The 15,319-nt window shown below is 49.7% G+C and overlaps 6 protein-coding genes and 1 non-coding gene across 7 annotated transcripts; 5 read left to right on the top strand and 2 right to left on the bottom strand.

The window, feature by feature from the left end:
- Window positions 1–1,863: 1,863 nt before the first annotated feature.
- Window positions 1,864–3,033, top strand: LRP88_04200 (uncharacterized protein; the record flags this gene model as incomplete). The annotated part of the gene is made up of 2 exons (XM_083240777.1): window positions 1,864–2,351; window positions 2,517–3,033. The coding sequence occupies 2 exons, from the start codon at window positions 1,864–1,866 to the stop codon at window positions 3,031–3,033; spliced, it is 1,005 nt and encodes a 334-aa protein (XP_083104067.1).
- A 609-nt stretch (window positions 3,034–3,642) lies between these two features.
- On the bottom strand, window positions 3,643–4,272 carry LRP88_04199 (uncharacterized protein; the record flags this gene model as incomplete). Its single annotated transcript, XM_083240776.1, has 1 exon — window positions 3,643–4,272. The coding sequence occupies one exon, from the start codon at window positions 4,270–4,272 to the stop codon at window positions 3,643–3,645; it is 630 nt and encodes a 209-aa protein (XP_083104066.1).
- Window positions 4,273–6,577: 2,305 nt separating this feature from the next.
- LRP88_04198 (transposase) lies at window positions 6,578–8,164 on the top strand (the record flags this gene model as incomplete). The annotated part of the gene is made up of 1 exon (XM_083240775.1): window positions 6,578–8,164. One exon carries the CDS (start codon window positions 6,578–6,580, stop codon window positions 8,162–8,164), a length of 1,587 nt encoding a protein of 528 aa, XP_083104065.1.
- Window positions 8,165–11,374: 3,210 nt separating this feature from the next.
- LRP88_04197 lies at window positions 11,375–11,490 on the top strand. Its single transcript, XR_014475171.1, has one exon. It is a non-coding gene; the product is annotated as a 5S ribosomal RNA (ribosomal RNA).
- A 291-nt stretch (window positions 11,491–11,781) lies between these two features.
- Window positions 11,782–12,878, top strand: LRP88_04196 (fungal specific transcription factor domain-containing protein; the record flags this gene model as incomplete). The annotated part of the gene is made up of 2 exons (XM_083240774.1): window positions 11,782–12,452; window positions 12,503–12,878. The coding sequence occupies 2 exons, from the start codon at window positions 11,782–11,784 to the stop codon at window positions 12,876–12,878; spliced, it is 1,047 nt and encodes a 348-aa protein (XP_083104064.1).
- Window positions 12,879–13,054: 176 nt separating this feature from the next.
- On the bottom strand, window positions 13,055–14,206 carry LRP88_04195 (serine hydrolase domain-containing protein; the record flags this gene model as incomplete). The annotated part of the gene is made up of 1 exon (XM_083240773.1): window positions 13,055–14,206. The coding sequence occupies one exon, from the start codon at window positions 14,204–14,206 to the stop codon at window positions 13,055–13,057; it is 1,152 nt and encodes a 383-aa protein (XP_083104063.1).
- A 379-nt stretch (window positions 14,207–14,585) lies between these two features.
- Window positions 14,586–14,972, top strand: LRP88_04194 (EthD domain-containing protein; the record flags this gene model as incomplete). Its single annotated transcript, XM_083240772.1, has 1 exon — window positions 14,586–14,972. The coding sequence occupies one exon, from the start codon at window positions 14,586–14,588 to the stop codon at window positions 14,970–14,972; it is 387 nt and encodes a 128-aa protein (XP_083104062.1).
- Between the last annotated feature and the right edge of the window lie 347 nt (window positions 14,973–15,319).

Here is a 15,319-nt window from a genome sequence, read left to right as displayed (position 1 = left end):
ATCATCAATGCTGTTTTCTCACTCATAGTCTTTATATGTCTCTACTCGGGCCTAAAGCTCGGTCGATTTAGCTCACCCCGCTGATCGATGAGGTCGAGGATTGGTGCGGTTCATGGAATGTTGCTTGGCAATAGCAAACTTCCGTCTATCACTAATTGATTGGCGCGGTTCAAGGAACATGGCATTGGGGATAGAAAAACGCGGGGATGGATGTAACGTGAAATTCCCACCAAAAGGAAACATTTTGCGGGGAGTGGTTCCGGGGTGGATAACATGATCAAGCACTAAGCGGTCTAAGTTGTCAAATCACTTCTAATGGTAGGGATATAGTGGAGGTGCTATGGCAGTGCACCATTTTTACTATCTACCTATTGAGAGTATAGCAGATCAATAGACTATCCCGCTCCAATGTGTTCTTTATTATAGTTGAAGCCCAGCCCTTGATGTGTTAACTGAGCCAGAAGATCGACTATCCCGCTCTTCTGAGGTTTAGAGTTGCACTTCGTGCAAGTCCCATGACTCTCACATTTTGCCTTTATTGCTATGTCAGAAGTTACTAGTTCTCCTTTAAAGGGTCTAGGGTTACTAGGTGAGAGGCATGAGTCGAAACCGTGTTGAGTCCGCTTAGTCAGGTATCTGGCATAGCTAGTATGCTGGTCAGAGTTCGTGCGAGCTGTTAATGGTCGTCCCCGAGTGCTTCATATCCTTGGAAATGTCATGAGGGATGAACTGGGTTGGAGGAGTGAACAAGTCTATGATTGTCAGTCATGGCAGGGACGAAGTGATATTATTAGAAGTTGAGTTTCGCCAGGGGACATAAACATACTCGTGGAACAAGACAGCTCATCCTTAAGCCAATGACAATCATCTCCATCGTTGGAAATCAAGTCTGTACAGCCAGTAACCCTAGCCAGTAACCCCAGGCTCTACTAACCGAGGTTTGAAGTGGATTTGGAAATCAGTACTAGTTCTCGTCCAGAAGCACCCAAAGGTGAGAGTTGCTAAGTCATCTGTTGTTGACGAGAGTTATGTCAACAGACCTTCATCGCTATAATCGATCGAGACATGTAGACTGCTTAGCCCTGGGCTCCGCCTGTTAGCTTCCAGCTCTCTTAGCCATGGCCCTCCTGACGGATATCACTTATGATTTTGGTACAAAGGTGGCTTCTTCTGTCAAGGGAATCTTTTCGCAAGAACCAGCCGTTCAATACATGATTTTAAAACCCCATCGGGCATTGATTCATATCTCGACCGTGGTGTGAGCACCAGCTGAGACCAAACCCACCTTGAAGCGGGGCGAATGATTCACCCGGGCTGAAATCTCTCGTATAACGACGATCCCTTGTCTGCCTTGAGTGTAACCCTGCGTCAAAGCGTCAGCCCAGCCTCGTTCCTGATCACGGTTATCATCCAAGTGTTTATTGTCCTTCTCATGGAAATCCCGTTTGATGGCTGACCGTCAAGGTGAATGGAGGGTCAAGCTGAACTGTAACATAACCGTGAGAAACCCAAATCCAGGTCCAAACCCCTATTTGAGTCTCATGAACGACTTCAATTCCCGCCTGGCCTGAAGGCGAAGGATGCGAATGCTTGACTGAAAAAGAAACGCGCGCGCCCCTTATGGAATACGATGTTATGCGAGACTACGCGAGTCCCGGTACAAAGATTCAACGTAAGCACAAGCATTGCCCCGTGTTTCCATTCCTAAAAAAAGACAGGTGACTGCTCACTCAAAAGTGTCGCCAAGGCCGTAGCTACCGAGTCAGTGAATCGCAGGAATGTATATAGATGAGGTCCCTCTGCCTTGAGTGCTCTGGTGAACTACAAGGGCAGTCTTAGAGCAGCTGACACTCTCACTTAACCATGTTGGCCTTTTTGTTCCTTTTCTTCAACATAGCGCAAGCTATCGTGGTCTCAGGGCCCTCCGGCCCCTGGCCCGTCTCACACAAAGTCGTGGAACTCACTGACGAGTCTCGATGGGATCCATATGCTCCTGAAGACAATCGACACAAGCGACGAATTTTGACGTCGCTTTTTATCCCTACTCAAAAAGATCAGAAGAAATGCCAAAGCGAAAAGATCGATTATATGCCGCCAAGAACTCGCGGGGGTGCAGCCAAAACACTGGGACTTCCCAACACGACCTTCGAGGGGCTAGAGCTTGAATTCTGCAAGGCATCCACGAAGAAGCGGGCGCTTCTTCCTATTGTCATATTCTCTCCTGGTTTTAGCAGTATCAGGCTGCTTTCTAGCGCCCAAGCACAGTCGCTGGCCAGCCAAGGGAACGTGGTCATCACCGTCGATCACCCTTATGACGGTACTATTATCGAGTTTCCCGACGGCACAGTCGTGTATGGAGCAAATCCAAACGACATAAATGACGAAGTGGCTGAGAAGGGCGTAAAAGCAGGTAGTCCACTTCCTTTTGTTGTTGCCTCCGACTAACAATTGTGTGATGGAAAGGTTCGCAGCGAAGATATATCTTTCCTTATTGATCAAATTCTGGAGCCGTCTAGTCTAGGGGGCATCCTGGACGGGTTTGACACGAGCAAGATATTTGTCTACGGCCACTCTCTTGGAGGTGCAACGTCGGCTCAAGTTGCTCTCAACGACGACCGTGTTCTTGGCAGTCTTGATATGGACGGGAAACTGTACGGGTCTGTCAGCGAAGCCGGCCTCGATACACCACTCTTTGTCGTTGGTGCTGATAGCACAGAGGAAGCAGCGTCATACTTTAAAGGAATCATGGGCAAAGTCGATGCCGCAAAGATGTTCCTCACCATCAATGGGACCGGGCACATGTCCTTTGTAGACCTGCCACTGGTCCTATCGCTGCTGCACTTTACTGCACCTGGTTTGGAGAGGGCAATCGGAACCATTGATGGCAAGAGGATCGCTAGCATTACAGATGATATTCTTGGGGCGGTGACGAGCTTTCTCTTCAAAGGAAAGACTAGAGCTCTTTGCCAGCTTGAGGACAAGGTTGAAGAGGCTGTCGTAGTAGAGAGGGATCTCAAGAAGGCCTGTCGCTAGACGAGCATTGACACTCGTGCTCATGTCAACAATCCTGATCACAGCTACATATTAAGGAGATCTGGTAGTCAATTATCATAGAGTATTGGTGTAGAGAAAAATATCAGACGCCTCTACCCGACCGGAGTCAGGCTGGTTTCCGGCCAGCGCTCCGGCACGGCAGGAAGCTGACCCGAATTTTGTCACGCACCTTCCCCCATAACAAAGACTTTGCGACACAGTGCGAACCATTCACTACTAAACGTGGAGCCAAACCACAACAGGTGAGTGTGAACAGGAAGGAGCCTTGGTCATCTAGTTAATAGCTAACTGCTTCCAAAACAACTTGAACTTGACTGCCTAGCATTTGGAATCCCAACCATAACACACACAATCCATCCATAAAACTACCTAAGCAGAACGACCTAAGCAGAACGACCAAGGTCGAATATTTGGCCCAACTTTCTTCCAGAGTTCTCATGTCTTATTATGTATATATCACTATCATATCACTACAATGGATTGACAACAATGTCCGCTAATGCTCATCGAGGTTGCGAATGGTGTTTAAATTCTCCTCCTACTTGTCGTCCCCCACCTCACAGCGCTTCAAAGGACGTTTCTCGCCTTTCATCGTGCAATGCAGACCAGACCATAAATCATCTTGTCCAGTAAGTCTCGAAACAATCTGTGCCGCTTGAGAATCGTCTCTTCGGCTCTGACCAGACAGGTCGATGCGCATCCATTTGGGTCAACCAGCCACTCGGAGAGAGCGAGATTTTGCTCGTCTCTTCTGAATCTGAGATAATTCCTCTCGCCAACTACTTCTCGTAGGCAGTCGATTTCCGTGCTGTCAGATTCTTTGAAAGATGTCGTCCATTTGGAACTTGTGACCCATTTAGAGGTGGACATCTCGGCCGCGTTCCGGTTTCGAGATCTCTCACGCCAATCTTGATCATACTCGCGAATCGTCTGCCATCGTGCTTCAAGTTGGCTCGTAAGAATTTCCTGTATGTCATTTCTTGCGAGCTGGCCGTTGGCATACGCAGTTGTGATAACAGAGACAATGGTCGCCACCTCGGGCGACTGCTGGTTGGCTTTGGGAGCCTGACATTGTGTCTCTGTGTCTGCGCTGTCTGTAAGATCAGCTGTCATGCCGGTCATACCGTCATTATCTTGGATAGCATTTTCCTCGAGAGGCAGTTGCTGATCAAGCATGACGGGCATGCCACTGCCATCGCGGATTGGCTGGCTAACCATGGTGTCCAATGTGTTTGGGGATTTGCGTTGTTGAATCTAGTAGTCAAGTCTCACACGCTGATGCGAGATGAGCAGTGATGGGATGAAATGACAGCTGTTTCGATGTAGGTAAAGAAGCAGTTGACCACAGAGACAGAAGAATGATCTTATACTTTGAAGCAATCGGGAAAGACTGAGAATAGCGTGGTTCGCTTTCCAACAGTCAAAGGGGTTCCAGGACCAAGTCAGAACAATACCCTGAGCCACACTTGTTGCATAGTTTGAACACGATTTTGCGCGAACAATCTTGGATTGCAATGACGAACAACAAAGATCATTGAACGGCCAACAAAGCAATCACACGAGACTACACCAAATCCAAATTCGTCAATCAAATGATCCAGGCCTCCTGAACTCGATATCACGCCAGGGAAAACAGCTTCAACTTCCCAATCCATTACCCAGGACCCTCTACCCCCAAAAAGAAGGTCCAAAGTCCTAGGGTTGCAACTCGGCCAGGTACCACGTAAAGTAAATGAGAACATTCTCGCGACAAGGAGGCAGTCTTTCGAACTCGGAGCATACCGGGCTTAGGTCCTTGCTGCGGATAATTCTCTTACCAGGAACAAGTCATAATCTTATCGCCAGAGCAATGCAAAGATTCGCGATCTGTTAGCTCCCACTTGGCTGCAGGAAACTCTGGGGCTAGATGGCTGTGGAGGACCATGCTGCCGATGAAGGCACCGAGAAGACAGACGAAAAGGAAGAGCCAAAGGCGCAAGATCCGAGCTGCGACTGTTTTGAGATTCTGGAGCGAATTTTCTTTGCTGGAAGATGCCTTGCTTTGTTCCGAGAGGTGTTGGTGTCTGGGAGCTCTATCAAAGAGACCGCGTTTCGTGCTGATGATCCTGCATGGAATTGGTTCGCATGCTTGCCATTTTTGCCTATCCAGTCTCTCGTTCGGCACCATGGCATCTTCGCAACTCTTGAAAAGAGACCTAGTGTGGCCCATGGACCTAACAGGCATGTCAAGCTCGTCTTTCTCGCGAGAGCTTTCAGCGGAAGACCAGGGTATAACGGGTACGGTTGAGCGGCATGAACTTTGCTGAGCCCTGTTTTGAACGGTTCCCAGAAGCTCAGGGTCTCTGGGAATGCTAGGGACAGACCTGCCAGAAGGCAAAGGAACGGACAGGACCGTGGGCGAGGCCCACTTGAAGAGCCTAGGAACGTCATCGCTACGACCGCAATGACGCTTCTGTGGGGGCCTAGACTCATGGCGATCATCGCTGTGCAAGTTGATGGGATGTGGTCTCTTGGATGGGACTTCCGGTGGAAGCGTAGCTGCATCTTGTGGATGGGATGGTCGAGGGAGGGGAATTATGTAGGCGTACTGTGGAATATAGCGGCCTTGTCTAGTAGTGATGCTGGCATTGGCTCTCTGAGAGGGAACCAATTGACTTGTTGACTTTGTCGGTGCGTTCAGGATATGAGCTCGATGAGGAGAGATTCAAATAGCGAGGGACAAGGGGTGTGGTTTTGACTTTGTTTCGCAGAGCACGACGCCGAGGGGGTCTGGTTGAGGGTCTAGGTATAGGTGACAATGGTATGCGCATTGCATCTAAGAAGTAGCCGCGAAATGCCCTGACCCTAGAACGACGGGAGCTTGGCTTTGCAGGAGAATACATGGCCATGGTTGCAAGTTGAAGCCAAGATGGAAGCAAGTTTGGGGATACGCAAGATTCCCGGCGACACAACCAGTCACGGGAGTGGTGGAAAATGTCAAAGATTGAGATTAGATGGATAAGGGCAGAAGTAGGGATCCAATTTAGAACCTCGGGTGAGTAGACAGGCTGCAGGTATGCAAATCTGGCTGTAGTGCTTGTGGGTTTACGGAAACTGGGGAGCTGATGAGTTTCACTGTTAGGAAGAGAGGAGTAAGACTGGAGAGGAGAAGAATAAAAGGAAAGAGGGGAAATGAGGCCACGCGGACTTGTTCAAGCTATGAAATGAGAACAAAGAAGCTCACTCAGTCGCATCACGTGGGAACCTGGCGCGAGACTTGGGTTGTGGTCTGTGTTGAGTGGCGGCTGTGGTCTTCGTGATCTCGAGGCGTCCAAGGTGGCCAAGAACAGCCACACATTCTAGCAATAACTAGTCTAACTCAGTCCGGCTCAAGACCTTAACGTAGGGACCCCACCTTTGGCCATCACCCCCCTTTAGCCACATCATCATAGACTTCATCCTTGGCAATGCGAATAATTGAGTCGGCCACAGAATTGTCATTTTACATCGTATGAAGCTCAAAAATATATCATTATAATCGGAAATGGACAAAGAACGTGAATATCGAATTTCTTGCGCTCTCAAAGACCTTAAACACGCTCCACTCGTGCAAGTTGCATCTACGCACGCCATCTCACGCGGGAGTCTTCGCAACCGCAAAAAAGGCGGCACCAACGCTCGCGATGCTCAAATTCCGACTCAAAAGTTGAATCCGGACCAGGAGAAGAATCTAGTCAGTTGGATCCTGAACGAAGAAGCAGCTGGCCGCGGCCAAAGCAAGGCAAATATACGTAGGTTTGCGGACCTTATACTCAAGTACGATGGACGAGACGAACACGTCGGCCATAACTGGGTCAACCGCTTTATTGCGCGCCATGAGGATATCAAGATGAAGCCATCACGATCTACAGACGCCGTGCGAGCGAATGAGACTACAGAGGAGCAATTACAGCGCTTTTTTCGACTTCTAGAGGGCCAGATTGAGGACAAAGATACCGACTGGACTACCTTGCACAATGTCGACGAACACGGAGTTGCTGAAGGGGAGACTGAGGCCGGAAGGGTTGTAGGGACGTCCTTTACGTCCTTCTCAACCGTCTCAAAGAGCGATTCTCGTGCCTGGGTCTCAATAATTGAGTGTATCTCAGCTTATGGCACCAGTACGACGCCGGTGGTGATTTTCACCGGTCAGAACCTTCAGGGCCAGTGGTTTGACCCTCCGTGGCCGGACTGGAAGTACGACTGCACACCTACGGGCTGGTCAAATGCCCTAATCTTCAGGAAATGGTTCGTCGAAGTATTTCTCCCGGAAACAGAGCCCGCTCCCGGGAAATGGCGACTCCTTATTCTCGACGGCCATAGCTCTCATGTGACGATAGAGATCATGTTCTTGGCTTGGTTAAATAAGGTACAGCTCCTCTACTTGCCGCCACACTCGTCTCATGCGACACAACCTCTCGACGTTGGTGTCTTTGCGGTTCTTAAGCGATTTTTTCACCAGGAGACTGAGAAGTACGCCACCTTCGCAGCCAGGTCTCCCATTCAGAAACGACGCTTCGTACACTCTTATGAGATAGCTCGAAAGAAAGCTCTAAATGAGAGGAACATCCGACACTCATTCCGGGGCTCAGGACTTTATCCTGTCGACGTTGAGAAGCCGATGAAGCAGGTTGTCAATACCAAGCGCCCTCCCCCGCCGGATTTAATATCATTAACACCAAAAAAACAGAAGACGCTAGCTCGCGATAATCTCCGTACGCCGAAGAACGAGAGGGATGTCAAAAGACGGCTAGATCAGGCCCGGGATAGCGATGGCGGTGTCAAACGTGAAGCCCGACATCTGATCAACCAGAACGCCAAGCAAATCACTCATTTAAATAGCATTGTTGCCAGTCAGAAGCAGAGAATTGACTTCCTAGAGGATAAGCTGGAGTCGCAGAAGCCCACCGGCAGGAAGGCCGTTGATTATGACCCCAATGAGAGGTTTGCGCGCATCGAGGAAATTGCGTACGCTCATTATGAAGCGGAGAAAGCACCTACGAAATACCGCGACCGTGAGGCACCCAAATTACAAGAGAATTCCATCAAAGTAGCAGAGAGGAAAGAGCAAGGTCTGCAGAGTATATTCTAGGTTTAACTAAATTGATTGCATTATTTTTCGTTGAGAAATAGCTGATTTACGTGATGTGTGACTTTTGGTGTTGAGGCAATTTCCACTGGCCAAAGGGGGGTGATGGCCAAAGGTGGGGTCCCTACGTTAACACCTGCCATGTTTTTAGTAGAATGAGAAGGTAAAACAATAAGTGAAGCCTGGTATTCGATCATAGTGAGTTACTATCGACAAGGATACAGTCACAACGTGTTGCCTCAGGCACGCAACGCGTCTCTTCAGCTGCTGGTTAATGAACTCATCCTTCAATCCAACATCCAACCCAACACCGCCCATCTGCATGTTCTCTACCGCTCCCACAATACTTTCCGTGGATCCTAAGAATCCACAGTAATTTACCATACAGGAGCAATGCAGGCCCACAGGTATCTGTGCAGACCGACTCAACAATGGCTGCGACACGCGCCATCTGCACCCCCCGCGTCGAGAAGGCTGCCCTGGCCCTTACAGCCAAAAGGCAGGCTTGCTAAGAAATCACGGCAGTTTTCAACGAGAAAACATGATACCGGCGACGTTTTCCCACCTGGAACCCTCGACCCGCTTCCGATTCCTCTCGATCATCCTGCTTGGTGGGAAGGGCCAATTGACGTGGTGCGCGACCGATTGAAGAGAGCCTCTGTTGAGTGGCCCAACATGAGAAGCAGCCATCTCTGCTATCCTTCACCAGAGGAAGGAATCCCTGAAGTCAGAGAGGAACTTAAAGACCGCCCATGGGGTCTGGTCACTTATAGAACTGCGTATGGGGGCCACTCGGATCGCCAGTTCTTGAAATTGCGCGAACTCATCCACGACACGGTGCTCAAGTTCCAGGAATCCGATGACAAACGATTTCCTATGGGCCAGGCGCATTGGCCAGTTATTGAGAACAAGAAATTGCTTAGCAATGTTACAACACAAGTTGTCCGAGAGCAATTCTCAAAGTGGGCATCGGATCGAGGTGTACCCTCTACCGAGGATGGTTGGAGTTATCAAGTTGCGCGCTTTCATTATTGCTTGATTGCCGATCGAAGATCTCTCAAGTCGGCTGAGACGACATTTCCAATCATTGGGGTCTTGTACAAGGATTGGCTTCCAGCCTGGCACCCAGACAGGATCGGGCATGAGGGCGAATATGTGCCAGACGATTGGACCCCGATTGAGGGGAACACAGAGGGCGATGTTGGGTGGTTCTATTCTCGGGTGGTATGTCTAAGCTGGCGCTACGATGAGATGTGCGTTAGAGGGCTATGGGGGACAACACCTCGGCTACCATGCGGCCGACCACCCTACGTTGTTCATGCGCCAAGCCGCCTGAGAAGATGGAGAGGGGATAAGGCTGAGGGCCATTATAGAACACCGTCTTGAGAAGGGGGTTTCTTAATAACTCTATCAATTCGACACAATAACCGCCTGGTTACTGAATCTCTCTCCCATCTTCCCCACTGCCACGTCCACCATCCATCTGGCAGCACTCTCTCTTGTGATGTACCAACTCGCCCCAGCCTCTGTAGGACGGAAAGTCCTCACTTGCTTGATTCCGGTGGTCCCGAGCCCAACAGCATAGGCCAATGTCCAGCTAATCTCGTCCCCACAGTTTTCCTCTATCTCGGCCCTGACGGCTTCATGGTCTTGATAGATCTTGTTCGTGTTGCCATGGTGGTCCATCATGAAAGTTGCGAGCCAAGGCGCCGCCTGTCGACTCTCGGCAACGCCAACAGCACTCATAACTACAATTCGAGCCTTTTCTGTACTGTGCTGAAGACTCGATTGGCGAAGTGCACGCGATACGTTGGCTACGGCATCTGCCATGAGCCGTGGTGGACCAACGAACTTGGGCCATAGACCAGACGTAACATGGGGATTGAGAAATGAAATCACAGCATCGATCGGTGATGGAGAGGAGCGAACAGCATCTTCTACGTCCTGTGAAGACGCAACGGAGCCTTCAATCACCCTGAGGTTCTCATGCAGCACAAGTGACTGAGACTTTTTCACAATAGCCGTGACGAGATGACCTGCTCCAGGGTTAGAAGATGTTAAAATGACCATGTATTTTGGCCCAGTTGCCCATAGAAATGGCAGGGCATCATGCTACGTACCTTGTTCTAGAGTGTACTTGTAGCCAAAAACTCCCGTTCTTCCAGTTGCCCCAAGAATGAGGAGATGCATCGTGAGACATGGAGAGGAGACCAAGCCCACCGGTAAATAGGTAGAGCAGCGTGCCTAAAGATGATATCGACAACAGGGACGAGATTGACTTAATAAAGCGGACTTGGCGGAGTTTCAACTACAAGGAACGGGTCGGAGTTAAGTGAATCGTTCCGTTGAGCTGGCGTACAGAGAAGACCGTTAACTTTGGCTTAACATCTTGCCTACCTGCCAGCATAGGCCACCTTCAGTGTAGAGGTGTTCCGTGCTCCTCACGTCATACCCGAACATTAACCGCTAACTTCCGAATTAGGAAATAACATCAAGAGGACAAGGGGAGGATGCAAGGGACGCATGGAAATTGAGCTCGATGGCTGTAGTGGTACAGCACAAGAGAGAAATATTTGATTGGGTATATCTGCCTTCCTTGACATATTAACTCGACTATTCTTAAGTCCCAAGTATCCATGTCGAGCAGAGAAGAACGTGAAAGGATTGAGATGTTCGCCGCAAGAGCTTCAACCTCGAGCCTGGTCTGATGTACTAACTAGTCATCGGCCCTCGTAGACTCAATTCATCTCAATCAAGCAGAAAGACTCCTGTCAAAACTTGAGTGAATAAAGTTCAAAGACTTGTAATGGAATCCAACGCAACAAAGGACGAGGTTCGCCAGCGAAGCCAACCAAGGCTCTAGTGCGGGTCTCGGACTGTGGAACCCTTGGATAGACTCGAATGGGCGTGCTCCTACCTAGACTCTAGGAGCAAGTATTGCTTGCCCTCTGTTGGCTTCTTGATCACTCAAGGTCCAGTGTTCTTTCACGTTCATCTATGGTTCGACTACTTCAAGGTCAGGTGACCACTCTGTCTTTTAACCTTGCAGTCTAGCACAAGGGGGCGATACCACTCAAAAGCACTATAATAGTGCGTAGAGAAATTGTTAAGAAGCAGGTCTCGCTAGTTAAGCCCCTTGCGGTATGCCCGTCATATCTCTTTCCTGATACTCCTGGAACAGCTATAGACCACCTCCTGGTAGTTGCCTTTCACATACGACCATACCCACCGGAGAACTCGGGATCCCGTCCGCTCTCCCATAGATAAGCCGGTGAGGGGCGGATTAGTAGTTGGGTCGGTGACGACCAGCGAATCCCCGCTGTTGTATGTTTTTGCCTTTTTACCTCCGGCCAGGGGCTCTCTTTTTGCCTGAGATCCCGAAAGCTATCGCCTCGTCACCAGGTCTCAGTGTTGTCTTGCGAGAACTTGACAACATTGAAGATTCCGAGATCACTGAGGAAATAACACGTTACCAACGTATTTGTGAGAGCCAGTTCCAAACGGGACTCGAGGTATACGAGGTGATGGCCATGCCGACGAGAGAAAACGTCATGATCCTGGTTATAGGGGTAAAAACCTTCCTTGGTCTAAAGCGATAACAAAAACTGATTTGGCAGTAGATGGTGCATGCTCAGATCAGGGCTAAGCTGCCTCTGCAATGGAGCCTGACATCTACCGCAGCTAGACACTGCCTTGCCCTTGGCTACCATCGCGAACACCGCGTCTCACGACTCCCATCAGCTGAGGCGTCATCAGTGAGACGGTTATTCTGGCACATCTATATAGCCGATAAAAACCTCTCCTCTCGCCTCGGGCGAACTTCAATCATCCAAGACCTGGATGTCGACACTGGTCTGAATGCTGTTTCTGATGAGCCCGGAAGGACACCTTGGGACCAGGCCTTTGCCTCGTTTGTCGAGTTTGCCAGGATTCAGGGGAAGATATACGACTCACTGTATTCTCCGGCTGCCAAAAAGCAGCAGCCCGAACACCGCGTAGCCGTTGCGATTGATCTTGAGTCACAGCTAAGTACGTGGCACGCTAACTGGACTAAGATCGACTTCTCTGAAGCCTTTGATTACGAGTCTTTTGCAGCTACATTCGGGCCTGCGGATATCACATACTATTCTTCACTCACCCTTATCCACCGTGGTACGGCTTCGTCAGGCTCTGCTCAAGATATTTCCTCGGCGTGCTATGAGGCTGCGCATCAGGGGCTCCAGGCTCACCTCAACTACTATCCTCGCCTGAGCTGTTCGGCAGACCACGTCTTATCTAATTACGCATTCTGGTGAGAAGATCTACCTTCCCGAAGAATTGTTTGACTGACTGGATGAATAGGATATTCTATTACACTTCATTTACGCCCTTCGTTGTCACTTTCCTCCACTGCATCGCCCACTCCGACCACGGCGATCTAACACTTCTTCAGGAAGTCCTTAGTAGTCTGGAGCAAGTTGGGAGTGCCCTCGATTATGCCGAGAAGCAACTCTTTCTCTGCAAAGCTCTCTTTCGAATCGCCGAGGCTTTCTTGAACAGCCACACAGCCACGCAAAACAACCATACTGTCGCCGGGAGCACTGCTACTTTTTGCATACCATTACAAAACCCCTTTTCTGACGAGTGGGCTGGGTTGGAGAGGTTCTTGGAGGGGACTGAGGATTGGGATATGACTACCATTGATCCGGCATCATTCCTTCTCGATGATGTGATGTAAGGGCAAGAAGCATTATCCCTAGAGTTCACAGGACTACCCATGGGTTAGGTTTAGAGACGATGAAGAAATAGATACTCTTGTTAGCATAAATTCTCATTTCTACATTGTGTACAATACAAATAACCATTGGCATGGCGAAGGGCTCAAACTAGTCTCTCTACGTTGAGGCCCATCTCCTATTCCTGCTTCTCTTTAATGATCGCCCGGATGGCTTTACCGATGGGTGTCCAGATCGGGTCTGGGTCAATGGAGACACCAGCATCCATATCGTTATGACAGATGCTAACCGCGATCCTGTCACGAATATCTGCCCACGCAATCGAACCGCCTGCTCCAGGACTATAAATAATATCGCGATGATCTCCAACCAGAGGGTCCGAGGCACCTATCTCTCCTCCAAGCCAGAAGCCAGCTGCACCAAACCACACAGGAATTGGAAGCACCTTGTCCTGATCATGGGGGTTTTGGCGGAACCGTGTCATCCCCCTGACATAGTTCACAGAAAGAAGCCTGACACCATCAAGCTCACCCCCTTCAGCTACCATGGCGAATACTCGAGCTATGGCTGGAGCATTACCAATGGCTCCTGCGCCAGGATCGCAGGCTTGTCGAACAACCTTGAGGTTGTGCACGTCCGAGCCAGGGAAGACGGCGATCGGACTGGTGTTGTAGGTGTCTTCCAGGAACATTTCATTGCCGCCAGACAAAGTGGCTACTCTGGAGAGCTCAGAGTCAGGAACACCAAAGTATAGGTCCTTGACGCCTAGAGGCTCGCATATCTCCTCGGCGACAAACTGGCCGAAGGGTCGGCTCTTGGGGTCGGTCCGGCGCACCACCTCTCCAACAATCCAGCCCCAGACTAGAACATGGTAGGCATTTGCAGTGCCTGGAGTAAACTTTGGAGTGAAGGTGGCAATTTGTTCAACCATCCAATCCCAATCTGCCATCAGTTCAGGCGTGACACCGTCTGGCATCTGTGGGATACCGGCTCTATGAGACAAGGCGTCCTCAATAGTGATATTCTCCTTTCCATTGGCCGCGAATTCAGGCCAGTAGTTAGAAATTGGATCTCGAAGCTTAAGGAGGCCACGGTCCGCTTGAATATGAGCTGCCAAAGCTGTGATGCCCTTGGTAACAGAAAAGACGGGGAACAGCGTCTTCTCATCCACGGTACGTTTCTCAGACACATCGGCGTATCCTGCGGTTCCATGTGCAATGAGTTTGCCGCGATAGTAGGCGGCTACCGAAACGCCAGTTTCTCCGCGGTTGAGCACAGCTTGTAAGGCTGCTTCGAGATGAGGGCTTGTGGCGTTGATGTTTGATGACATGATGAGAGGAGAGTTGAAGTATAGTGAATTCAAGTTAATGGGAGATAAGACTTATTGCGAGAGTCTCGACATGATACCAGCAATGGCCATTGACATAAATACACTATCCCCTCGGCCGCTACGGTACCCCGCGTATTCCGTGGAATTCGGACACGGTGAATATCGAGCCCCCGAGCTAGTCTTTATTAACTCGGCATCACGAGGACATATAATGACTAGCTCCGGCGTCACGCGAACGACGGATCAAATCGGCCAAGTTCCTCTCCTGAGACCTTTCTTCAGATTGTTCAAGCGATTCATCATTTCCGGAATCCATCTTTCCTTCCGACTTGCCACCCGACACATCAAAACATCCTCTTATCCTATCAGAATCTTCAAAATGACTTACACGGTCGTAATGCTTGTATATCGCAACCCTCAGATGACACCTGATCAATTCAAAGACCACTACGAAAACAATCACATCCCCCTCATGAAGAACCTTCTCGGGGCCAGCTTCCCCCTCTCGCATTCTCGACGATATATCCTCCGCTCTGACGCGGATGGAAAACATGCGGCAACCATTGTCGCCGGAACTCAAGCCGATTTTGAGTTTGACTGCGTGTCTGAACTCAAGTTCGAGAGTGAAGCCGACTTCCAGAGCATGTCGGCCTTGCTTTCTAGCGCTGAGAACTCCGCAGCTGTAGGAGAGGATTGCATGGCATTCATGGATCCCGGAAAGACGAAGATGGTTGTGCTTGGGGAGGTGAACATTACTTCCATCTGATTTGGGCCTGATGTTGGATCAAAGCCAGGGATAGCTAGAGGGTGGGGGATGGTTGGTTGTGAGAATGCGTAGTGAGGCTATTCAGAATCATGAGAGACTTGGAATGAAAGCGCTGTGCAGGAATTGTCAATGGAAATAGCAATTGGTGCAGTTGCGGGAACGAGTATTGCCAAGTCAAAGTGAGCTGTTGTCAACGATACAAAGCATCTCCGACTCTTCTTAGGATCGGAATGCCATGGTAGCTCAGGCAGAACCGAACATGTGAAAAGTGAAGTTTTCCGTTAATGAAAATGAGGTTTTATCTTCCCAAGTGAAGATGCTAAAGAAGCAAGTATGTTAGCATTGGG

This window comes from Fusarium phalaenopsidis (genome assembly GCF_050370095.1).
Source record: "Fusarium phalaenopsidis strain FUZ10S chromosome Unknown contig_32288, whole genome shotgun sequence".
Classification (NCBI taxonomy): domain Eukaryota; kingdom Fungi; phylum Ascomycota; class Sordariomycetes; order Hypocreales; family Nectriaceae; genus Fusarium; species Fusarium phalaenopsidis.
The sequence above is the reverse complement of the archived record's forward strand: the minus strand, read 5'-3'. Positions and strand labels throughout refer to the sequence as shown.